Source organism: Aotus nancymaae, unplaced genomic scaffold, assembly GCF_030222135.1.
Source record: "Aotus nancymaae isolate 86718 unplaced genomic scaffold, 86718_ANA_hifiasm-v0.15.2.pri h1tg000029l, whole genome shotgun sequence".
Taxonomy (NCBI): domain Eukaryota; kingdom Metazoa; phylum Chordata; class Mammalia; order Primates; family Aotidae; genus Aotus; species Aotus nancymaae.
The window spans coordinates 63216080-63243037 of NW_026988442.1; the positions used below are offsets into that span (position 1 = coordinate 63216080).

At 35.8% G+C, this 26958-nt stretch overlaps 1 protein-coding gene across 2 annotated transcripts in view; it reads right to left on the reverse strand.

Moving 5' to 3' along the window:
• Positions 1-4942: 4942 nt before the first annotated feature.
• Positions 4943-26958, reverse strand: part of EPC2 (enhancer of polycomb homolog 2) — a 130178-nt gene continuing 108162 nt past the window's right edge. For both annotated transcript variants that reach the window (XM_012457093.3, XM_064382790.1), the window contains 7 exons: positions 24114-24203; positions 22485-22630; positions 22035-22378; positions 12285-12421; positions 10035-10194; positions 8822-9155; positions 4943-7820 (listed from right to left, as the gene is read on the reverse strand). In XM_012457093.3, coding sequence (XP_012312516.1) covers positions 7748-7820; positions 8822-9155; positions 10035-10194; positions 12285-12421; positions 22035-22378; positions 22485-22630; positions 24114-24203 — 1284 coding nt within the window. In that variant the 3' untranslated portion in view covers positions 4943-7747. The remainder of the gene's footprint in view (positions 7821-8821; positions 9156-10034; positions 10195-12284; positions 12422-22034; positions 22379-22484; positions 22631-24113; positions 24204-26958) is intronic.

Genomic DNA, 26958 nt, shown 5'->3' on the forward strand with positions numbered 1-26958 from the left:
CAGTCTGTTCTTTTCTAGCTGATCTCATCCATTCCAGTTTCCACAAAGCCTTTGGTGTTACTGATGCCAGTCTTATCTCTTGTCTTGACATGACTTCCTGCCCAGTATCCAGGACTGTGGCATTTGTGATTTAAAAAATAAAGAATTTAAAGAGGACTTTAAATTACTTCATAAACATGAGTTAATCTACTGAGGCAGGTCCTGAGATAAGAGAAGACTGGAGGGTGTGGTGGTGAGATGGGTAATCCAATTATGTAGATGTTGTGGCAGACACACCCTTGGGTGGCCTTATGATTCCTGTCTCTTAGTGTCTATGCCCTTCATGTAATTCCCTCCCCTTGAGTGTGAGGAAGGCCAGTGACCTGCTTCTAACCAATAAAATATAGCAAAAGTGAAGAGATTTTGCAGATATAACTGAAGTCCCTAATAAGTTGACTGAACTAATCAAAGACTGTGTTGTGTGGGCATGATCTAATCAGGTGAGCCCTTTCCAAGAGTCAATATCTTCACTGAAGTAAGAGACTCCAAGCAGTGAAAACGCTCCATTGCTGGTCTTAAATTGTTATGAATTCTACAACAACAGAGAAAGAATTTTGTCACAATCTGAGGAGACTGGATGTGGATCCTTCACTACTTGGGCCACAGGATGAGAATGTAGTCCTGGCATCACTCTGATTTCAGCCTTGTGCTAGATTCCTAACCCACATAATAATGTGCTATTGTTTTAAATTTGTAATAATTTTTACTCAGCAGTAGATACTATAGATGTCCTATGTCAAAAGCTGAACTCTTACATCTTGGCAATCCCTGATCCAGGTTCACTTGGTCACTGACCAAAATCTCCTTATGGTATTGAGAAGGGCACACAAGATAGATATTCGTAAGATAGGAGTTGTGTTTGTACATGACTCCTGCTCGTCCTGAAACTAAAAGAGAGGAAGAACACAGTGTTCTTCTAAATAATAATTGTTAAAGGTGTTCAACATTGGTAAAAGGAAAAGGCCATTGCTTTCGAATGTGCTGTTCACCAAATCAAATTTGTATACTGAAGGGGAAATAAGTTTCCTGTTGTGACTGTAGTCGACCTTTTTTGCTTTAGCACTGAAAAGTAACTGCAGAATCCTAGGCTCTCCTGAGGATAACAGGTGTTCACGGAGGGAGAATCTGTGTTCAGAAAACATTTTATCATCTTGTTCTGCGATGTTACTGAACCAGCTAGTATAATAAGGGTTTTGTTGAAATATGCAATGATACTATAAGGGAGATTTCATGAGAACAACACAATATCTTGAAGTACACACAGGACTCTAATTTTGATAGGACATAAACTTCAAGCCTAAAATTACTGCTAGAGAAGTATGTGGCTTAGTGTTACCTGTCTTCCCTATGCTAAAATTTCAACCACAGTTGGATATAATGCACTCTGTAAGTAACAGCAACAAAGCCCTTATGTTTGAAATTAGCAGTTTTTCCTTTGGACAACAGGAAGAGGAAAAGGAGTAGTAGGAGGGTGTGTAGGATGTGATTGGTTACTAATACTTTTGAAAGGTGCTATTAAGTCCATGAATACTGACAAAAGCAAAGATGATTTTTCTGGAAAGCAAGATAGCCACCTAGGGGGTTGGGGGTGAGGAGATGAGACTCCTTTAGCATCAGAGCTGGCAGAGATGTTCGAGGTTATCCAATTCCAATCATTCATCACATGATTCAAGCTCAGAGATATGAAGACGAGAAAATCACCAGCCAATTAAATGGCAGAGTAGGGATTAAAATCCAGCTTAACAAATTCCGATAGAATACTCACATTCTATCTTAATTGTTCTCTCCACTGTCCTCCCCCTAAAAAATATACAATTCTTATGCCCTTTTGAGACTTGTAGTCATTGAAACTGGTTAGTTCTGCACAAGCTCAGATACATTACATGATCTGATACAATTGTTCATAGTCAGCCTTGATGATATTAATGATTAAAAAGAGCTCTGTAGCTCTCCTTGAAGAGGTCCTTCACATCCCTTGTAAGTTGTATTCCTAGGTATTTCTCTCTGTAGCAGTTGTGAATAGGAGCTCATGATTTGACTCTATTATTGGTGTATAGGAATGCTTGTGATTTTGGCACATTGATTTTGTATCCTGAGATTTTGCTGGTTATCAGCTTAAGGAGATTTTGGGCTGAGACGATGGGGTTTTCTAAACATACAATCATGTCATCCACAAATAGAGACAATCTGACTTCATCTCTTCCTATTTGAAAACCCTTTCTTTCTTTCTCTTGCCTGATGACCTGGCCAGAACTTCCAATATTATTTTGAATAGGAGTGGTGAGAGAGGGCATCCTTGTCTTGTGCTGGTTTTCAAAGGGAATGCTTCCAGCTTTTACCCATTCAGTATAATACTGGCTGTGGGTTTGTCATAAATAGCTCTTATTATTTTGAGATATGTTCCATCAATACCTAGTTTATTGAAAGTTTTTAACATGAAAGGGTGTTTCTCAAGGAAATAAAAGAGGACACAAATTGAAAAACATTCCATGCTCATGGATAGGAAGAATCAGTATCGTGAAAATGGCCATACTTCCTAAAGTAATTTATAGATTCAATGCTATCCCCATCAAGCTACCACTTTCTTCACAGAATTTTAAAAAACTACTTGAAATTTCATACGGAACCAAAGAAGAGCCTGTACAGCCAAGACAATCCTAAACAAAAAGAACAGAGCTGGAGGCATCACACTATGTGATTTTGAACTACATTACAAGGCTACTGTAACCAAAACAGCATGGTACTAGTACTAAAACATATATATAAACCAATGGAAAAGAACAAAGGCCTCAGAAATAACGCCACACATCTACAACTATCTTATCTTTGACAAACCTGACAAAAGCAAGCAATGGGGAAAGTATTCGCTATTTAATAAATGGTGTTGGGAAAACTGGCTAGCCACATGCAGAAAACAGAAACTGGACCCCTTCCTCATATCTTATACAAAAATTAACTCACGATGGATTAAAGACTTAAACACAAAACCTAAAACTATAAAAACCCTAGAAGAAAACTTAGGCAATACCATTCAAGACACAGGCATGGGCAAAAACTTCATGACTAAAACACCAAAAGCCAAAATTGACAAATGAGAGCTAATTAAAGAGGTTCTGCACAGTAAAAGAAACTATCATCAGAGTGAAAAGGCAACCTACAGAATGGGAGAAAGTTTTTGCAATCTATCCAGCTAACAAAGGGTTAATAACCAGAATCTACAAGGAAATTAAACAGATTTACAAGAAAAAATCCAAACAACCTCATCAAAAAGTGGGAAAAGGATATGAACAGACACTTCTCAAAAGAAGACACTTACGCAGCCAACAAATATATGAAAAGAAGCTCATCATCACTGGTCATTAGATAAATGCAATTAAAAATCACAATGAGATATCATCTGACACTAGTTAGAATGGTGATCACTAAAAAGTTAGAAAACAACAGATGCCGGAGACAATGTGGACAAATATGAACTCTTTTACACTGTTTGTGGGAATAAATTAGTCCAACCATTGTGGAAGACGGTGTGGCGATTCCTCAAGGATCTAGAACCAGAAATACCATTTGACCCAGCAATCTCATTATTGGGTATACACCCAAAGGAATATAAATAATTTTGCTATAGAGACACGTGCACATACATGTTTATTGCAGCACTATTCACAATAGCAAAGACTTGGAACCAACCCAAATGCCCATCAATGATAGACTGGATAAAGAAAATGTGGCACATATACACTATAGAATACTATGCAGCCATAAAAAAGGAAAAGTTCATGTCCTTTGCAGGGACATGGTTGAAGCTGGAAACCATCATTTTCAGCAAATTAACACAGGAACGGAACACCAAACACCGCACGTTATCACTCTCACTTATAAGTGGGAGTTGAACAATGAGAACACATGGACACAAGGAGAACATTACACACCAGGGCCTGTCAGGGGATGGGGAGCTAGGGGAAGGATAGCATTAGGAGAAATACGTAATGTAGATGACGAGCTGATGGGTGCAGCAAACTACCACAGCACACGTATACCTATGTAACAAACCTGCACACTCTGCACATGTACCCCAGAACTTCAAAGTGTATATATATATAAAATAAAGAGCTCTAAACTGTACGCTCTGCCTTAGAGCTCACGTAATTAACTTCCTTGATAGGCAACCAATGACACATGGGCCACGTGCACACCTCCCCCAAGCTTCTCAGTGTGGCCTCCGTGATGGAATTTCAAAAACTTGCTCATCTTATAGATGAGTAGAGAGATCTGTAAAGTGCGAAATCAGCCAAGACCTGGACCAGATCTCGCTCTCATTGCTGTCTTGAAAGCTTTAGTACTTATTGGCTAGGTCCAGCAGACAGAAAATAAACTGATTGCTTTGGGTTTGCTCGGCAGATAGTTAGAAGTCACAGTTGGATATAATTCACTCAGCCTCGTGGTGTAAGAGTTGGGAGGCTGCCTTCTAAATCAAAGTCTAAACTGCTATGGATGCTGCTAACAAGTGGACTGAGAAATTGAATAAACACTTACTTGAGGAGGGCTTCTTTCACGTTAAATGTAGAAGGCAGTGGTTACTAGTGTGGTGACTACCAAGTTTAATTCCTCAGTAACTTAACAGCTATGTGACATGAAGTAAGTTACCTAAACTTCTCTAAACTTCATTTTCCTGATCTTTAAAACAGGATAAATGATATTACTAAACAGAATTGTTGTTAGGACTAGATAAAAAAGTCATTGAGAGAGAACTCTACATGCTCCATGATGTTAGCTATTACGATGCTGCGGTCAGTGAGGAAAAACATCTCTTATCTTCCAGGATATAATATACAGAATCCCTTGAGATATCCTTACCTTTTAAAATTTACAAGTTTGCCACGTCAGTTAAGAGACAACAAAACACTTCAGTCACAAGTATATTATTGATGAATGACATTTGTTGAAAATATAGCATCATACTCAAATACAGCAGTACATACTAGGGAAGTTTCTGAAATGTTAGTCCTCCTTATTGTTTTCCCACTACTTCACCCCTGAAACAACCTTAATAATAAAACACCAAGCACAGTTGAAAATACATTCCTATTTTTTAAAAAGTCAGAATATACATATGTGTTATGCATCTAGTTTAAAACTATGCCCTACAAATATTTTAGTTTTTTCCTTGGTCTTTTGCAAATGAAAACAAATCCTCAAGAGTCATATCATAAAAATGATCTTGAATTATTGGGAAAAAAAGGGGTGGTACTCTTTAAGAAGACAGAGAAATAAGAAAAATACAATTAAAAATGCTATCTATACTGAATTAAGAATATTCTATCACCTGAGAGTTACCCGCTGTGTTAATTTTTTTTTAAATTAATCACCTTCATCCACTCCAAGGAAAACATTATCCAAGGATTCTGAAAGCTCTGAGTACTAACGCTAATTTCCTGAGAAAACTAAGAGAGCAGTGCTGTCCAGTGCAGATTATTCTTCAATTTAATAAAGTGAAAACAAGTATTTGTCACGTAAGTTTTTGAAAAGCAAAGAAAAATGTGTATGTACATAACTGAAATGCCATCCATGAAACAGTTACAACCAACAAAATAAGGAAGGCTTATGTTTCTATTTTACTTCAAAAGGAACAAATCAATTGGTCATCAGTCTTTGATAAGTTCTGGATTTGCCACCACCTCCAGAAACTGTACACATGGATAGTTCTTTTGTTTTACTTATTTATAACATATGTATCACATAAGGCAAATTCACTTCATGCTTTACTTCGGTAAAATGGGGAAAAAAGCTTTCTCTGCAATTGGCACTAAAGTTGTTTTAAGTTCTTAATAGCAAGGACATACATCCAACTATAAGCAGAATGAACACAGTCATAATACATATCAAATCAAATTATTTCCTTTATATAATCAGCAATGAGTAACTCCAGAGGTAGTATGGCAGAAACGAGCATGGATCCTATCAGGTCACAACCAAGACAAAATTAATTTTTTTTCTATGGTTTTGACCATAAATTGCTTTACACATTTAGGACCTGAATAAAAACCACTTTCAGCAGAAATCTTGGCCCATTAATTCAACTGACACATCAATTTACAACTTTCAGGACTGCAGATATAAAAAATGTAAAGTATAAAATTATGTAAGTTTGAAATGGTTTTAATTGTATTCATTAAAAATATTTACATTTCCCAGTACTTACTTGACAAAACCCCCTTGCAATATAATTCTACTCTAAACTTTTATTTATAAAATGAGGCTCACTTATGACATTTCAATGACTGCGATACTGCAAATTACTTACATTCTGTAAAATATCTTAAGAACTTTCATATCAAAGGTAGTTTATATTGGATTATCTGAAACCCAATAGAGCCCATAGATGAGCTTCCTATAGTTCTTTTCATTAATGCTTGGAAAGCATGTGAACATGAAAAGTGCTGTTAAGTGCTATCATCTCCCTTAAATTTTCACTTATACTGTGTGCACATTGTGAAATAAACACATATGCAGCATGTCCATGTTTTGATATGTATTTTTTATTTCCCTGCAGTTTTCACTTATCAAGAACAAGTAACAGGGAAAGTTGTCTGAACTAGTGCATAAACAAACATTCTGAAACACCACTACACGTATCTAATTTACAAGAACCGTATAAAAAAAGTCACTAAAACACTACACTATGAAGGTGTCCAACACTTACAGTCAGACTTTTTCCAACCCGTTACTTGCCTTGTAGCCACAGGAAAACTCTCCAAAATTGAAAAGACAATCTTGCCACAACCCTCCCCCCCTCCCAACACCTGGGATGGCTCGATATCTAGACTTCCAATAATTATTGCAATGATATAATGCAATACATACCTGGTAAAGTATCTTTTATGTGGTGTGTTACAGTTTTAAAGCCAGTTAAATATGCAGCCTTCAGATAAAATGTAATCCTCGAAAAATTTTCATATCTGCACAGTTTAAATGTGCTAGATGCATAATTTTTCCCATTCCATTTTTTTCTGTGTAATTATTTTTTATAAACTGGTATTATAAATAGAAATATACATTCAAAATATATGGAAAAGTGAGTTACTACATTAAATTTGCATGTATCGATCCATCCCTTCCCCTGCACAGTAATAGAAAATACTATTTTGCCTTGAACTTCATATTTGACAGTGAAATGCCACTAAAGTATTTACCAAAAAGTCCATCTAGTCAAATTGTGAAACAAAATGAACCAAGTGAAAACTTTACAGTTCCTTTAGAAAAAAATCACAAGAATTTCATTTCCTAGCTATGAATCTTTAACTTTTTAGACACAAAGTTGGATTTATTTTTACAAGATACAAAATGTAAACATGGCAAAATAAATAGTTAAAACAAGTGATGCAGGATCCCATTTCATGCTCATGATCCCATTAAAGAATTATTTTTTAAAATCCATTCAGTTGCAAATTCAAGTGCAAAAGCATGATGATGAATATCTACTATTCAAGTAACAGAAATAATATTGATGATACAAATAAACTATTTTACAAGGTAGTGATTTTCCCAATTTTACAAAATATACATCATATATGGATTTAACATCCAATATACTATAGTCCATTTAGGTCCACTGTTATGCTCTGTGATCCACAGAGTGTTGCCTTTTGCATTCAGCTGGAATATGAATGACTGCACACCATCAGCACAGGTCAGAGCCACATGTTTTAGGTTATGTCACTTCCATAGCTACTGTTGTCTCTGCTATTCCATTTAGGCCCAATCTTTCTGGTTCGTGGTTCTCTCTACGATAAGGCAAAGAATAAAATAAACATTAATACTCTCTAGAATATGATGCTACCAGTTAGTATTTACAAAAACATTGTTGTGTAACTACAACTAAACATGACTTCACAAGAACAATTCCCATTTTTACCATTTCTAGATAGGAATGAAAAAAACATTTCTTCAGTTTAGAAATTCCATCAATTCCTAATTTTTTGATTATAGTTATTTACTTAGGAAAGATAATCATTTAACATCGCATTTCAATAGAAGCCAATGGGAAATTACTTAGGAAATATGTAACACAGGTCGAACCAAGTTTTTTCTTTTTTTTTTTTTAAGGGATGAAGCATATGACAGTCAGAAAGAATAATCATTAGGAGCACAATATTACTGAAATTACTGTCCACTAGAGTTTAATTATATAAGCTTAAGATCATGTACTTATTAACCTATGCAAATCAATATTTTTCTGATTCATTGTTCTCCTTGTATTAGTGTCATAGAATGAAATATAAAAACATTCTAAAATATATTGTAAATTTAAGTTAATCCTAGAATATTCTCATTTTTAATATACATAAAGTAATTTACTTTCCCTTTGTGTATGATGCAAAAGAACATACAAATTTGGATGTGAAACCTAAACTCTGGCCTGGAGTTAATCATAACAATTCTCATCTTCCAGACTGCCTAAACTATAAAACATTAGCACAAGAGTAACTGAAGCTTCTAACATAGACTCTGATGTATTTGACAACCTGATGTCCTTTTCTTTGACGTTCTCTCTCTCTCTCTCTCTTTCTACACTACTCTCTCTTTCTCTAACAATCCTACTAGGTTGGCATTTAAGCATCCTACTAGGCACCTCAAACAAATACCTAAGTCAGCTTTAAACAGATCTTCAGTAACTGCTGAAAATCAAGTCTGTCAATAAACACCCATTGCTTGAAGCAAATTCTTTTCCTTCCCACAGGACAGCCAGCACAAAGGGAGAATAATCACTGAAACACACACACACCTTGCTATGCTGCTGATGGCACTGCTGGGAGTAACCTTTGGCACTCTGTCCATACTGGCAGCAACTGTGGCAAGTTTTAAGGCTGTTGGCGATGGTGCTGAAGTCCGTGTATTGATATGCACATTGACTGGAGAAACAACACTGACATTATTGAGGTGCACTGCATTTGTCAGGCAGGAATTGTTCATGGGAAGTGTCTGAGGACTGCTTGTGCACAATGCTGGGATTAAGTGGTTTGTAGTGGTGTGGCCAACTGTCCTTACAAGTTGTACAGCTGAAATCCCTGGGCTGGATGATAAAGCCATATTGGTGGAATATAATGTTTTAGAGGTTCCTGGAAAAGAAGTCATTCAATTAGTATCATGAGACCAATAAAACTATCTTTAGGAGTATAATAAAAATAAATACAAACATTTGTATTTGAACTGAATCCCAAGTTAACTTTTCACATACTGGTCTCTCCAAGGGAGCTCCTGATCACTAAGTAGAATGTACTAATCTGCTACAACTCCCAAAACACCCTCTTTCTACTGGTCTACATAAAAGGCTTTTTGCAAAGTATCCTGCTGCCTACAACTGGCAACTGTTGAGTTACGTATAATAGGACAGATGGAAATGACAGTTAGGTTTCCCTAAGAATTTGCAATGCATGAATATTAGTAGGAATGGACAATCAGAGTCATGGGTATATATAAAAACAACTGCAAAATCCTAAGATCTGAGAGGTTGCTGAAGGATGACAGGAATAGCAAGTCTTTGAGGACTTAGGGTACTAAGAAGCAGACATGGTTTCACAGTAATACTCTATCTAAAGACGGGGAGTCAGAGGAAGTATGCCTATGAGTGGTATGTAAGAGTGGGAAGGGCAAACCTGACATCCAATTTATTACTGTCCTGGATTATATTTCAGCTTTTTATCAATGCATGATGATTCAATGGGGATGGTTAGCTCAACAGACTTCCTAAGATGTGAGACAACTGACAGTATGTGAATGAAACCAGAAAGGATAGAGTGTTACACAGGTATGTATGCAATGGATAAGGGAGAAAACAAGGAGCATCTTGTTCCCCCCTATCTTTCCAAAGAAATCCTAAAGAGTCTTGACTGACTTCTTATGCACATTTTCCCCTTGGATAGAAAAAAAAGACCGTACTCCCAATCACTGAATTACAACTTCAAAAAAGTAAGTACCATGGGAAACCCCAGCTGTACCTGAAGGCTGGACAACACCATTTATGTTGTTGTGGCCAGTGTTCTGTTCCTTGGCTACCTCACTGCGACTTGGAACAGGTGCACTGACCACTGCAGATGCAGCAAAGTGGGCGCTGGCTGAGTCAAGTGTTTTAGACATACAGTCAGAGGTGCTTGAGCCCTATAAAAAGAACCAAGTTAAACTCTCTAATTTTTAGATGTGATTTTATGAACACATTAAGGAATGAGGCAAACCCAAGAGGCTGTTGCCTTTCTAACCTTGAACAATTACAACTGTTTAGATTAAGAGATCTACGATTCCACAGACCATTTTTGGCATGTGAAGCAGGGAAGTGACCAAAAAACCGGGAAGAAGTTATTTCTGAGAAAGAACTAGGGACTAAATAACCCAAACCTTTAATGTTCTATTAATTTTTCAATAAATATTAATGAATGCTTTTAAAAATGCTTGACAAGCTAGTTATGTGGGTAAAATAAAATCATAGTGATGATGAACAGTCATTTTTGTCACAATGTATACACCTATCTTGGCCTAACCCTGAAGCAGGCCGAAAATACTTTGGGCTGGTTAACCAAGAGACTCGGAAAAGCAAAGGCAAATTAAATGGCCATTCCTCCCTCATTCTGTATAAAACTGGTTACTAAATCCTACAGCCCTAGTCCCCGAGCAAGTCCCAGATCCACCTGGATGTCACAAAGTGTTGGGTTCCACGGTCACCGAGATTTTCATGTTATTGGAGTCAGGATCTTTAAAGTCAGCGTACTGACCCATTCAGAAGGGGCTGAACCACAATGGGCAGATTGTAGACTGAGAGCTCACAAAATACAACCAAGATTGAGTAAACCTCAGTTATCAGAATTATAGATATGGTTATAGATTATTGTTTTAGAATTACAGAGCAATAAAACTTAAGATCTAAAATGCAAGCTTTATTTTTTTCAGGTGGTTCAAATTTGAAATATATTTCTTAATTTTGTTTTTAGTGGCTTAAAACAGAAACTGATTATCATATAGTTCTGTAGGCCAGAAGTTCACAATGAATCTTACAGGGTTAAAATCAAGGTGATGGCAGGGCTGGTTTCTTCTGGCAATTATAGTTTTATTAAGTATTTTTATTCTGATCTCTAGCATCTTTATTTAGTAGTGTCTACTAACAACTTCCCCAGTGGCAATTTTCCTCTTCATTTTTAAAACTTTTATTTTTATTTTATTTTATTTTGAGACAGAGTCTGACTCCATCATCCAGGCTGGAGTGCAGTGGTGCAATCTCAGCTCACTGAAACCTCTACCTCCCGGGTTTTAGTGATCCTCATGCCTCAGCCTCCCAAGTAGCTGGGATTACAGGCGTATACCACCATGCCCAGCTTATTTTTGCATTTTTAGTACAGACAGAGTTTTGCCATGTTGGTCAGGCTGGTCTTGAACTCCTGACCGCAAGTGATCCACCATGCCTGGCTGCAATTTTCTTCTATAGGGAAATGTGATTCACAACAGCAAGGGGTTATGCTGTTAAATGCATTTCACAATTCAAGTGAATTACCACCCAGCTCATGGAGCACAGCCATATGGCACTTAAACACATAGTTTAGAAAATGGTTAGGAAAGCTGTATCTTTTAAAAAAAAAAATCTTCTTTGGGGGAGTGGCAGTGGAGAATGATTCTTACAACTAAATAAATAACTAGTTCTACAAATTCTCAACAATGCTTCAAAAAATTAAAAATATCATATCTGGCTCTAGCAGTCTTCTCAAAATATTAAGAGACTAGTTTATAAGCTAGCCACTTGAAATTACGTATATTAACTGAAAAGAAATTCAGGTTAGGTCCGGTGCAGTGGCTCACACCTGTAATCCCAGCACTTTGGAAGGCTGAGGATCACGAGGTCAGGAGTTCAAGACCAGCCTGGCCAAGATGGTGAAACCACATCTCTACTAAAAATACAAAAATTAGCCGGGTGTGGTGGCAGGCGCCTATAATCCCAGACTCGGGAGGCTGAAGCAGGAGAATTGCTTGAACCCAGGCAGCAGAGGTGGCAGTGAGCTGAGATTGCACCACTGCACTCCAGCCTGGGTGACAGAGTGAGGTTCTGCCTCAAAAAAAAAGAAAAAAGAAAAAAAGAAATTCAGGTTAGATCCCTCAAATCAAGAGTGGCAAAACCAAGATTATCTTCTGTGAACTTGACTAAAACGGAACAAAGCTACGTAATGATGAAAGAAACAGACATAACTATGATGAAATGACAAGTTTACCTGTGCTTTTGGATGTGTCTGTTGCGAGGAATGCTGAGATTGCTGTTTCTGCTGAAGTTGGGCAAGCTGCTGCCTTTGCATCTGAACCAACTGCTGCTGATGTGTCTGAAACTGCTCTTCCGTGATACCCCCTGTTACTGGTAAAGAATATGAATTTCGGAAATGAGTACGTTTTAAAGAATTCTTAATAACACAAGCAGAATACAATATAAACATTCCACAATTAAGATGAGAGCAATTAAAAATCACAATATGGTTTATCAGAAAATAATCTAATGAAAATGGCAAGTATTCAGCAAGTGTGGTGTAACGCTTGTATCTATGATCTCCATCACATGCTAACAAAAGTGCCTAAACATAGTTTTTGTTGAATAATATAGTTCTAACATAAATATTTTACCATTTATTCAGACTTCATATCTTTGATACCACTCTTAATTTTTCATATTATGATGAGCACGTAATGAGAAAAACTTTGATTTATTCATGTTAATAATAGTAATAATAATGACTAAGTTATAGCCTTAATAAGAAAGCAGGAGCATCTCCAAGACTGTAAATGATTTTTACTGCTGGTTTCATATAACATTGAAGTGAAAATACTTTATTCTCTGATTACAAATCAGAGTAAGGAACAACATTCATCTAACATAACCATAAACCATAGTTTCAGTTAATAGATTCAATGCTTAAAATAAATCCATCTATAAAATTATGGGCTAGAAATCAGACAAGTATTCAGAAAACTGAAGATACTATATATCCTCAGATGTAATAAATTCTATTATGACCAACTGTGTTAAAAGTGTGTTTCAAATGAAAACAAGGAATCTACAACTTCTGTTGAAAAGATCAGCTAAGTTACAAAAACCATTTTTCTCAAAGAAATGTAAACAAAATTTCATTCATTGATATTTAAGTAGATCACTGATAAACTGATTTAGAAAACACAAAGCCATTTCCATGGAAGTCGGTACGTTAATATTAGAGTCAAGAAAAATTAAATGACATGAGAATACATGTACTTCAGAGTAATTTTGTTCTATTTTCTTTATTGCTTGCCTTCTTTTCTCCCAATTATTTCAATCAACAAATATTTACTATCTACTATAATGCACAATGCTGCACTAAGAGTTATAGTAAATATAGAGGAAAACAAATGAAGAAGAGGATGTCTGTTACAAAGTCTTGGAATGTAGTTGGGAAAAAACGACAGACACAAGAAATACCAATTAATGAATCAACCTTTACCTGCAATTGAGTGACCTAATCAGTATCATCCTAAAGGAGTTTAGATTGGCATCTACAGCCTCAATCTAGCTTACTTAACTCTCCCAAGTTTTCTGCTGAGTAGAATCACAAATGAATAATTTAAAAAAAATTTTTATGGTAAACTAGACACATAACAAGTTATGCCTAGTATAGCCTATTTTCTATGAAAAAGGAGTTACGCCCCAGAGATGAACAAAGCTTTAGATATACTCTCATTTCTGTTCCACAACATTATCATTAAAATTTGTATTGGATGATAAGAGGAAAACAGTTCTTAGATAGCAATTTTATTAAGATTCAACACCTTGGGGCTATTACAGTGCTCACTCTAAAATTTTAATATTACCTGTATTTTTGAAGTACATATTAGTTATCTTACTGAATTACCAACAAAATCAAATGTCTTTCTTTGCACATGTTAAATTCACTGCAAGTGTTCTATTTTTAAATGAAAAACTTTTTTTAAATTCTAAATTTACAATCTTCAAACTCAAATGAAAACGTGAAGTATTCATGAATTTCCAGCTGTTTGAAAACCTTGGGGAAAGAGATGAAAAATAGTTTATTAGATATAAAGACAGAAAGAAAAATCTTAAATTAAACCCAAATAAATTTGTTTAAGTCCTATGTGTACAGTATACCAATTCAAAAGAAATGGACTTGGAATCTGGTATTATTACAACAGTCCTTAAGTCCAGTGTCAAGTGTATCCAGAGTTAAGCTGTACATTCTGATGAAAAGGAAGAGGCACAGTGATTAACATTCAGTGAGAAATAAACCAAATAGCACATATATTTTCAGTGACTATTTCAAAATTGAGAGAGAAATGAGAATGAGAATTTTTTCCTTTCTAAAATCTTTTAAGTCAGTTGATAAAATCTTACTAATTCAGAATAAAGTATATATCTAAATTTGCAGAAAGAACAAATTCCTGTTTTTCAGAGACAGAGTTTTGCTCTATTGCCAAGGCTGGAGTGCAGTGGTGCAATCATAGCTCACTGCAGCCTTGAACTCCTGGGTTCAAGCAATCCTCCTGCCCTTGCCTCCTGAGTAGTGAGTTGTTGGAACTATAGGTGCATGCCATCACACCTGACTAATTTTTAAAATTTTTGTATACCCAGGGTCTCATTATGTAGCCTGGGCTGGCATCTAATTCATGGCCTCAGTCTCCCAAAAGTGCTGGAATTACAGGCATGAGCCACGGTGCCCAGCCCAAATTGCTACTTTTTAACAACAAAAAAAGTATTTTTGGATTGGTAGGCCATAGGTAACAAAATATTGCCAATTAGCTGTGTTCTACTTGCTTTTATGAACACATGATCATTTGTGTACGTACATATTAAAAAGGGATACAGATAAAACTAGCTGTTATTTTGGGTATCTGCTTTTACTGTTCTGTCTTCTTGAGACCGTTAATTTGCTCAGGAACCTTATTCTTTTCTCCTCAGAAAACTCAGAAAATCCCAACCTAGTCTCAATCCAAATTATTCAGATTAATGGTCAGTGTTTCTTAACCTTTGTAAACCTAGGTGGACTTTGGTATTAAAATCCTCATTTATGATCCCATTTCTGGTTGAGAATCACTGACACAAACTTAATTCTATAACATGTATATGCTTTAAAAAATTACATTCAATTTTTTTCTTTCCCCTCTCACCTCAGTCTCAGTATGTTATAGCCATTCTTGGCATCTAGCTCTTTCTTTAGTATTAAGTAAGGTATTTTGTGCTTGAAGCAAGCTGATTTTCCTCATTCAGAGTTTTCTAGAGCACTGTTCATTATTACTTCAAGCCTTTAGACAAAAATAGCCAATAGTAATCAATGGCACAAAATTGGAACACAAACAAAACATCCTTTCTAACTCCTTCATTATTTCAGCGTGAAGGAAAAATGGTATGAAATGCATGCTTTTAACAGGATGGACACAATACCGAATTGCAATTCTCAGGGTTCTTAGGGTTGACTTACTAGTAGGTGAAATGAAGGGAACAGTAGAGATTTGATTCAAAGCATTTTCTCTACTATTTTTTCTTTCACAAGTTACGGAAATACATCCATAAGAGATTTCTTACATTGCTTTGGATTACTAAAATGGACACATTGAAGTATATCAGGAAGAGGTAATAGTTATAGAGTGAACAAATCTGTTTCAGAATGAGATACAGGATAGGAACCCAGCTTTTGGTGAGGTGATGTTGGCACAAAGGGCAAGTGGGAATGTACAAAAGAGAAACCAAGATTCTCTGCTTCTCTTGCTTAGGGCCAAACCAAGTTCTTTTCACTAGTTGATCTTAAGTTGCTAGCTTAAAAGTGAAGTTCATGCTAGTCATAAATCTATCCCACCACATGCCCACAAGTTTTATCAATTTAAAAGTAACCATAAATCTGATTGTTTTATAAAGGTAGGAGTATTTCACTACTCCAGATAGATGGGAAGTATTCCTTTCCCTAAGTAAAATGTTTTGCAAAACTTCCTGAGTAACACATTCTATATAACACATTCGGTATACTCATTACATGAGTTTCCCTTTTATATACCCAAATATGTCATTCAGGACATTAGTAACATACTTGGATTTCTAGATATGTTGTATACAGAATGGTCTGTTTTTCACGAAAGCCCTTCATCTTTCTGGCTATCTTCTACAAATCTGACTCATTATCTATCTTGTAATTACCAGTCTACTTTTATCCCTCAGATAAACCCATATACCTTTTCTTAGGTATCTGTCACCATCCTTGGAAAGCAGACTTTGTTTTCAAAGGTCCCAGCCATCCCTCATTTTCATCCTTTGCCTTTTAGGTGTGTGGTTCCTGTATGGTGCTCTGCCTAGGGTGACTTCTTAATGATCAACTAAAAACATACTCTGGGTACCTCCACAGATTTTACCCTAATATAACGATTAGAAAGTTTTAGGTCAGTGCTTAAGCTTGTGCCCAGAGGTATTCTTGAGGATATGGGAAATCTTTGTTAACTTTGTATTGTTTCTGTTGACAAACTAAAAAGAACAATCTAAACAGAAATACACTCTGGATCTTCTGGATGATCATCCCACAACAGAGTAGGAATACAGGATTTTTGTGCTTGTGCCTTTGTTTTTTCATCATCTCTTAACTTCTAATGCAGTGTTTCCCAAATGAGCTAAGATTTATTCTTGGGAAGCCAAGAATTTTTCAAATACTAGCCTAGACCAAATTTTCATAGCTTAAAAAAGAGGAATACCTAATTTGGTAGTAAAGCTTATTTAAAAGTCAAAAAGGACACATTATCTAGCATTTCTTCATCTATCAGGTCAGTCTTTGTTACAAGAGTACTTTTTAAAAAATTTTTTAAAAGACAGGATCTTCAGCTGGGTGTGGTAGCTCAGGCCTGTAATCCCAGCAATTTGGGAGGCTGAGGCGGGTGGATCACCTGAGGTCAGGCATTCAAGACCAGCCTGAGCAACATGGTGAAACCCTGTCTGTACTACAAATACAAAAATTAGCTGGGCATGATGGCACATGCCTATCCTCCCAGCTACTCGGGAGGCTGAGGCACGAGAATTGCTTGAACCTGAGAGGCAGAGACTGCAGTGAACTGGAATTATACCATTGTACTTCAGTGTGGGCAACAGAACAAGACTCTGTCTCAAAAAAACAAAAAACAAAAAAGACGGGGTCTTGCTATGTTGCCCAGGCTGGTCTTGAACTGGCCTCAACCTATCCTCCCACTTTGTCCTCCCAAAGCGCTGGGATTATAGGTGTGAGCCACAATATCCAGTGTTACAAGAGTTTTAGTACATGCTTTATCAAAGAGATGCTAGCTATATGCAATTTTTGTTTGTTTTAAAGGACAGATCTGGGGCACAATTAGAGGGTAGAGAGAGGAAGGATCTTATTTCAAATCTGGGTTACAGTGGGAAGTCAGATGAAAGTTCATATAAACCAATGGAGCTCTGCTGGCAAACATATCCAGGAGAGTTGACATTCCCTTTCCAGGACTATATACATCTTATAAAGGTAACTTACACTGAAAGGCGAACTAACCAATAGTCTGAGTTTTTGAGGGTGGGGAATGGAAAGGTGAGGGGGGTTGGGGAATGAAGAACAAACACATGTGAGGATAATGAAAAAAGACTAACGATCCATTTAAACTTCTAAAACCCAAGCCAAATATTTACAATTGAAACTTCATTATTTCCTTTCATAGGCAAACTAAGATATTTTAACCCTTTAGGTCTGAAAGCAGACCTCTGGAAGCAACCCTAACTCTTAGCTAGATGTTAAATCACAGTATTACCAATCTAAAAACTATCGTGGTTGCAAACGCTTACGACAATTTAAGAATGAATGGGAAGAAAACAAATAAAAATGAAAAAAAAAAGAAAAAAAGAAAAAAAAAGAATGAATGGGAAGAGAAACTGAAGAAATTAAAAATCAGGAACTTTTCTTGGAAAATTGTACAAACAATGATTTTAGAAACTGTTAATATTAAGATATTTAAAGCTGATCAAAAAGGCTGCTGGCATCTATTCTGTATATTAAGACAGGTAAGAAAAAAAGGTATTATGTTAATTTGCAACCATGCATTAGTGAAAACTAAAACTAAATGTAAATTAATCTGTCCCTTCAAATCTGAAAAAGCAAAGCACTTTTAGATATGAAATATATTTTCTTGAGTTCTGGATTTAAGAACATCATCTCAAAGAATAGTTAAATAATACTGTAGTTTCAAAGTATTATCCCCCGTTTGTATGAAGAAGGTAATATCTGCATGTGCTGCTAAGTTCCTTGAAGGTAAGGATTATTGTCTTGTAAAAGTTTGCAACTTTTAAACATTTAACACAGTGTTTTGCATTAGATCCTAAATAATGATGTATAAATTAATTTCTCTTGGTTATTCAATTGTTATGTTCACCACAATCAATTCTTTATCCTGCTTTTATTCTTTGAGAAGCGTTTTTCAATTAAGATAATATACTTTTATTTTACTTAAAAGTTAACAAAACATATCTCTGCTTTCAAATGAAGTCTTTAGTTTTAGTTTTAACATCCAGTATACACTTTTCAATTTTCCTTTAAGTATATAAAAAATAAATTGTGTGTGTGTATATATATATACACACATAGTGTGTGTGTATATACACACACACAATTTTTTATATAAAGTATATAATATACTTAAAAACCATATAAGTACACACACACACTTTTTTTTTTGAGTCAGGGTCTCACTTTGTCACCCAGGCTGGAGTGCAGTGGCAGGATCTTGGCTCACTGCAGCTGCTACTTGCTGGGCTCAAGGGATCCTTCCCACTCAGCGGGGACTACACACGTGAGTAGGCATGTGCCACCACATCTGGCTAATTTTTGTATTTTTAGTAGAGACCAGGTTTCATCATGTTGCCGAGGCTGGTCTCGAACTCCTGGCCTCAAGTGTTCCACCTGCCTCAGTCTCCCAAAATGCTGGGATTACAGGTGTGAACCACTGCACCCCAGCCTAGAATATATTTTGGACACATGGGTTATGACTTGGGAAAACATTAATCAGGGCTATTAACAACATAAGAGAAAATTACTTGCCACTAGCTCTCAATTCCACATAAGATACAGCCCTCTTTTTAATTTTTGTTTAAGAACTAAGGAACTTGTGATATAAACAAAGTACATTATGTTTCTATTTCTGATTAAACTCTTCATTTGCTGGGATTTCCCAGCAGTGAAATGGACAATTCAGTAGTAACAATCTGTTTAGTTTCAGTGTTATTCTCTGCCAGGTCAAAATATAATCCTGTGTTAGTCTTGTTACTTTATTTTTTGTCTTGTTACTCTTAAAAATAAACGTGCTCTCATGACCAAGCCCACTAAGAACAAGCAGAAGGAAAAAGTGTTCAAGACACATAGATTTAAAAAAAACCAAACACATGAGGATCCCATTCTTTTATATACATCCATCAAAAGTAAAAATATAGCTTTCTAAAATTCCCACATCCTTCTATTTAGGTAGATGAGGAAATTCCTATCCATATTCACAGAACTGTAACTGAATTCACTTAAAATTATCTAACCAGAACTAAGAAATCTATATAATGAATATAACTGATGCAAATCATTAAATTATCACAGTTTTCAATTATTTTAAAAAATGCTATTAAAAAACTTTTTCATTATGTATTTATGTTGCCATGCCTATTATTTTAAAACAAAAGACACCTGTTGAAAACCAAAACCCTTGTGGTCCCAGTGACTAGAGGGGTCACAGTCAGTTGGGAAGAATGAGTTCAAACAAAATCTTTTACTTTAGGAATAAATAATTAAATAAGACAGATCTGACTTCAAAACACTGAATTCTAATGTACCTTGGTTGTTGCTTAAGTCTTATAATTTTTTACGGGAAGAAAGAAATGGACTATGTTGAGGGTATTAAAAATCTTCAGATAGGAAAAAAACACACACAAAAAAATATTTTTTTTTTCTAATGGTAAGGGAAAGATAAAAATACAAAAAATACCTTGTTGTCTATGATGTTAACATTGTTTATCTGTGATTTAAATTCTCTGAGAAATACATGTAGACCTAAAATAACAGTTTAAATGTTATTTTACGTTGTATAGTAGTGTCATAGGATCACAGAGGTAATTATAATGGAATTATTTAAGTCATATGAAGTTATATTTTGGACCAATACATATGTTGTTTTGATGCTATAACAATATACATACAACATATATACACTTTCTGGAAAAAAAGTCAAGTTAAATTTAGAGTTTATCTGGAACGTAGAGTAGAAAGCTGCAAATACCTGACAATGTTCAAGTTGAGAAGGAAGATATTAAAATCATTTTTTTATGTGGTATACATCAGCAGAGAAGACAATCAGCCTACGGCCAAATGTAATTATAAATCCCTCTATATGATATGTTTTAAACTCCCTTTTTGGCAAAAATTATTTTGAGAATGTTTGGTACAGGAATTCCCATTTAGTTAAATAAATCGAACTTTGTCTTAGAGCTGGCTGAAAAAATAGTTAATGTTTGTCAACTTTCTATCTTCAGATTTCTAATAATTCTGTGGCCTCAAATCGTATTAGGTATTTATTCATTTCAGTTTCAAGTACTCATTCAACTTCACAGACTCATGAACTTTATATAATGGGATGCCATTTTCCTTACTTAAGTTTGTTTAGGAGAAAACTAACCAACCAATTTGGATAAATGATATGCCAACTTCCAGTCATTCAAACAAATCCAATTTTCCATTATAACCTTTAAACAAATCAATGTACAAGTCAAGTTGGAAAATAGGCAGTTCAGTAGCTAAAAAAGACTGAACATTACTGAGATCAAATTTCAAGTTAAAGTGATTTACGATAACTTTAAAGAAGTTAATATAATTTCACATCCTAAAATGCATCATACAGGAAATAATTTAGAAATACATACAGAAAGAAATGGTATCAACAGTGTAAGTCAAGCCCTATCTATTTTAGTCTTGGGATACAATGCATATATGCAATGTATACACTATAAAGATATTTATAAATTATACATATTTCCATACATGTGATAAAGAGACCACAGAAGAAAACAAATCAAAATTGTACCTTAGATTCTCTAGGTATTTATACATTTACAATGTACATATCATAAAAATATTAAATTAATTTGAATATATCTCTTAAAAATGAAAAAACTTCCTGATCTAACTAGAGGTAAGCTATCAGACAAAAATTATTACTCACAGGGGCCGGGCACAGTGGCTCATGCCTGTAATCTTAGCACTTTGGGAGGCTGAGGCAGGTGGATCACCTGAGGTCAGGTTCGAGATCAGTTTGGCCAACATGGCAAAACCCTGTCTCTACTAAAAATATAAAAATTAGCTGGGCGTGGTGGTGCGCACTTATAGTCCCAGCTATTGGTGAGGCCGATGCAGGAGAATCGCTTGAACCCAGGAGGTGGAGGTTGCAGTGAGCTGAGATCATGCCACTGCACTCCAGACTGAGCAACAGAGTGAGAATCCGTCTTAAAAAAAATTACTCATAGAGAGTCTTCTAAAAATCATTTTTCAGAAAGTGTTTTCAAAGGTACTCTCAAGGAGCAATGGTTACATTTAATCCAAGTTCAACACACCAAAATGAAAATTACATTTAACATAAGCAACAGATAGTACTGTGCTGTGATGATCTAGTGGCAGCTTATAAGCAGTGTGCCCATAGGGAACTCTGTATGCATTCTGCCTGCATTGATCATACCAGGCACACACTCAAAATAGATGTCAGTGGTTTTACAGTACTGGTTAGGGCAATTTGGTTAAAATGTGAGGCACAACAGTACAATTTGGTTTCTTAGGTTGGGAAAAAAATGTAGTAGATTAAGATAAAATTCCTTTCCTAAGTGGGAAAATAAACCTTCAAATTTTACCCTGAGAATTTATTTAGTAGATAATAAAATTTAGTAGAAAAGAATAGCAGGATATACTTTTAACACAGCTACAGCTTACCTGATATGCCATTCTTGCTGGTGTTCAATAAAGCTAGAGATGCCGCAGAAACTCTTTTATTGTTCACAGTCTGCCCTGGTTTTCTTGAGGTACACTCTTCACTATCACTGTCCTGTAAATTTAGTAGCCTTGGCTGGAAACACTGTAGTCGACATGATCTGATATTGCTTAATATTTCAGAAAGGGACAGTCTATTTTCACAATGTTTACTAGAAGCATTGGTCCGAGAGAAATTAGAAGAAAAGTCTATAGTTTGGGAAGAGCTTGAAAAGCTATTCAGCATTTCAGGGTCTATCTGTTTCAGGACTGGGTCATGTTCTGTGGATATTCGGTCCATTATGACCCTGAAAAGCAAAATAAAACCAAGTATTAACTGACAGAGCTTGACATTTTCTCCTGGTCTTCTGTTCCATATAGTAAACAAAAACCAGGTGAAAACAAATACTTCACCTTCCACCTCTGCCAATTCGCCTCCTTGCAAATCCTATACATCTTCTTGGGACTGTAAGTGTTGTAAGGCAATGCCTATACCTCAACTTATCCAAATCTGCCAATTCTGAATTTTCACATGAATGGTTAGCTTGGTCCAAACGAGGCTGCAAAGAAAGAAAGAAAGAAAAACTCATGGAATAAATCTGAAATGAAGACAGGTTAGATCATGATAAAAATGAAGCAACTGCAACATTAGCAGAACAATTAAAATTTTGACATGAAACTAACGGACTATTAATCAGGTTAAATTTTATAAAATCGAATCAAAAGTTCACTAACCAAGATTACCCAAATTTAGTTTATAAATATAAATTCATTTAGGGTCTACTATACTTAAAAAGGAATATATCTTTAAAATAATACAGCTTTTAACATTTGTGTACAAAGTAGAAATGGTGAAATTACATAGTAATTTTTAGGCTTCCTACTGAGAAACCAGAAAGAATATTTTTTGGACTAAAAATCGCACTGAAGCTTCCCCTTTAAGAAACACACAACCAAGCGGGACACAGTGGTTCATGCCTGTAATACGAGCACTTTAGGAGGCCAAGATAAGAGGATCACTAGAGATCAGGAGTTCAAGACCAGCCTGGGAAATGTAGCAAGACCCTGTCTCTACAAAAAATACAAAAATTAACAGCATGTGGTGGTGTGTGCCTGTAATCCCAAGAGGCTGAGGTGGGAGGATTGCTCGAACCCAGGAGTTTAAAGTTACAGTGAACTGTATGATTGCATCACTACACTCCAACTTGGGTGACAGAGCAAGACTCCTGTCTCATAAATAAATAAATACATACATACAAACAGCCTGTTCCCTGCCTTCCCATTCCCTCCATCATTGTCATGCTACGTCTGTCCCTTTTCTTAAGAATTTTCCTTTCTCTCATCAGCATAACCAATATGCTCTCCTAAACTTACACACCCTAAAAAAGTTGTCAGTGTATATGTTTACCATTATGTTACAAGATAAAGGATCTCTACAAGCCATATAAGAAAGCCAAAGCCATCCTTACAAGGCTACATTACACTTCATCTGAGAACCTTGGAGAGTGGCATAATTTGACTTCATAGCATAAAGCAACTTCTAGGTGTGTTAAAACAGCTTGTAAATAGCCCAAAAAGGCCACCACCACAATTTTTAGACAAAACATCACCATTAGGGAAGTTTAAAAATTATTACTTTGATACTTACTGGTATGTATGCACAAGATGGGCTTATATAACAATAAATTTCAATAATCACCTAGCAGCCATCAAATGTTCTAGACCCAACTTACAAATTCTGGGTTTTCCTAATCCTAGTAATGACATACCAAGTAATTTTCACAACTGCTGAAGCTATAATTAGAGCCCAAAATGAAACTAAATTTCTAAAATGTGAGGAACTATCAATTTCTAAGAGTATTTCAATACCCTTTGAAAGGACTCAGTACCTTTTAAGCATCTTTTCCCAGTATCCACCTAAAGGATGTTAAATAAAAAGTACTGATGCATTTCCCATTTTTAGATCAAGACTAAGTCATCTTGACATGGGTTACCTGTTAATTCCAGTTCACAAAAACACCACACACACAAAAAAGTTCTTACAGCATAATACTGGCATCCTGCCCGCCTTCTGAAAGCACAGGGACCATCAGGATCATTTTCTTCTTCCGGTTCTGATACTGGGGACAATACCTAGACAAAAAAGGCATTCTATTTAGGAGTTATCAAAAGTCAATAGATCAATGTTTGTAATGCTCTAAAATTTAAATCTGATCACAAATAGTAAATCACTTCTATATTATATACAGTAGGTGCTGAATTCCCCAAAACATTCAATGACTAGTAAAAATGTTCTATGGTTAAAAATCCTTATTTTAATGGATTAGTTCTTACAGGTTAACTGTACCTGGCATTGCTTAATTGCTTCTAAATATGAAATGCTACTGACTTAGAATTAATAGTTTGTATACATCCCACCATATTTTATAAATAATGTATGTGGCTATAAATATTTAATGATGACAGTTATACTTCACCTATAGGTAAGTGTATTTTTATCCAATAACTTTATCTCTCTGTAATAAAGCCAAAAACTAGGATGTAAAAACAGTTTATAAATAGCCCAAAGAAACCACCACCACCACAACACAAAAACCAAAGGTCATAAAGGTCAGATTTTATTCAAAGGAAAGTCTTTTATCTCCCCACTCATTTTTTAAAAATTACTTTGTAAACTTAACAGATCAGGAGCAGAAAATCAGAAGAGAAAAGAAGACTTGCTAAAGTAAGTAGATTGGTTACAAAGAAGTGATAAGCTGACTACCCTAAAGCAAAAGAATAAAGACTTTCAGAAAGCTGTCACATTATTAGAAAGCACTGTGCCTAGACCATGTCATATCAGGCCAAATATCCCTATGTAATTGAGTGGACTTCTAGACCCATTAGAGCACACTTTATTATAAATGTCATAAAAACAAATTAAATAATATACAGACATACCAATGGCAGGGAAATAATATGTTTTAGGTAAGTTTCCACTCACAACGATTAAAATTTTTAAAGAAGTTTTGGTACTTAAATTTTAGTTGTCTTGCACTTTTGCTTTGTAGTACATCTCTTTCTGACAAACGCTGGCTCAACCATATTTACTCGCAAATTTCTGAACCTCACAAATCCCTCTCTTCCTATTTTGAGAGGAAAAATGTTTTCTCCATATTATTTCCAAACTGTGGTAATTACCACTGAGCAGGGTCATCCAGGGGAGAAAGGTATTTGTTTGAGGTTCCAATATACCTCCACCAACCCTAGGGGGAGACACAGAAACAGTGAGCTGGGGCTGATTCTTCTTCATGGGGAATGAAGCCCCAAACCTGAAATTTGAAAGGAAATCCCAAATGTGAATTTTACACTTTGGTTCCTTTGCAAATCATGTCCCTATTCTAAGATATACACAGGAAGTGTCACAAAGTCTCAGAAATTCTGTGTATAAAATCTATCGCCCTTTTCTCCTACCATTCCCCAGGGATAGATTCCAGGGGACAAATGAAGGCTGAGTCATAGGAAGACAAAGCTAATGTTAGGAAAATCAGAAGCACGATCAAGAGACAGGGTTTTAGTTCTATTCAGCTGCAATTCAGCAGCATAAGTCTGGTTAAAATGTGTGTTCTCTTAAGGCTTCCTCTTCCTTTGTTTGTGTTTATTAGACAAAGAAAAAGTATGATTATTTTCATGATCTTGTCAGCAATAAAATTCTGATTTTGTAAGAGTTACACTCTGAATAGGGGCCTCACTGAATGAAGCCCAAATATAGGTAAATATTTACTCTTTAGCAATATGCAAATACCATAAAATTAATGAGGGTTATCTAAGACCTAATATAAAGACTCAAAGAACCTAAATGTTTCAAAGTGCAATTTTCATGTGGGGATGGGAACTGGGAACTATATAAATCAACGCAAGAATTTGGAGCAGAAATGAAAATCCTTTAATGAACCAGAAACATATGACTAGTTATGCTGCTCTACTTTCAGGTTGGATGTACTAATTCCACCAATAAGAGAAAAGTTTCTATAGGTCACAGCACCCTACAGTATCTTTTTTTTTTTGAGGCAGCGTCTTGCTCTGCTGCCCAGGCTGGAGTATGGTGGTGCAACCTTCGTTCACTGCAACCTTCATCTCGCTGGCTCAAGCGATCTTCCTGCCTCAGCCTCCCGAGTAGCTGGAACTACAAACATGCATCACCACACCTGGCTAAATTTTTGTACTTTTGTTTTTTTTCGTAGAGATGGGGTTTCACCATGTTGCCTAGGCTTGGTCTCCAGCTCCTGGGCGCAAGCAATCCGCCTGCTTCAGCTTCCCAAAGCGCTGGGATTACAGGCGTGAGCCACAATGTCTGGCCAACAGCAACATTCTTAAAGGGATGGGAATATATAGCAAAACTTTCTAGCCTCTCATTAGTACCACCAATATAAGCCTATTCTACATATATTTATCTATGTCATTTTCTTAGTTAACATTATAATTTCCCAGTATGTATAATGTAGATAGAGGCTATCTGCCATCTGGCTATTACTGCAGGCATCAAGCCTTTCATCCCCTTTTCCTCTCCTATATTCTGTGCTCCAGCAATGCTAAACTGCTAGCAGTTCCCTCTAATATGCTGTGCCTAGAACCCTACCCTATACTTGCTATCTGGAAAATTACTATTTTCTAGAGCACTATATCCCTCATTCCTTCAAAATGGTCATATGGTCATCTGATGAATGTCCCATGGCTATTCAAAGCTTTGCCTGAGTCAAACTAGATGATCCTCTGACAAAAGTAATGTATGGGTTCATTAAGTGTTCCTCAAGAGCTTAATATAAAATTAAATGTATCTTTGCACATTTAATACTATGCATATGACTATCAGAATATTATCTGAATAGAAAAACTAAATCAGAAAAAA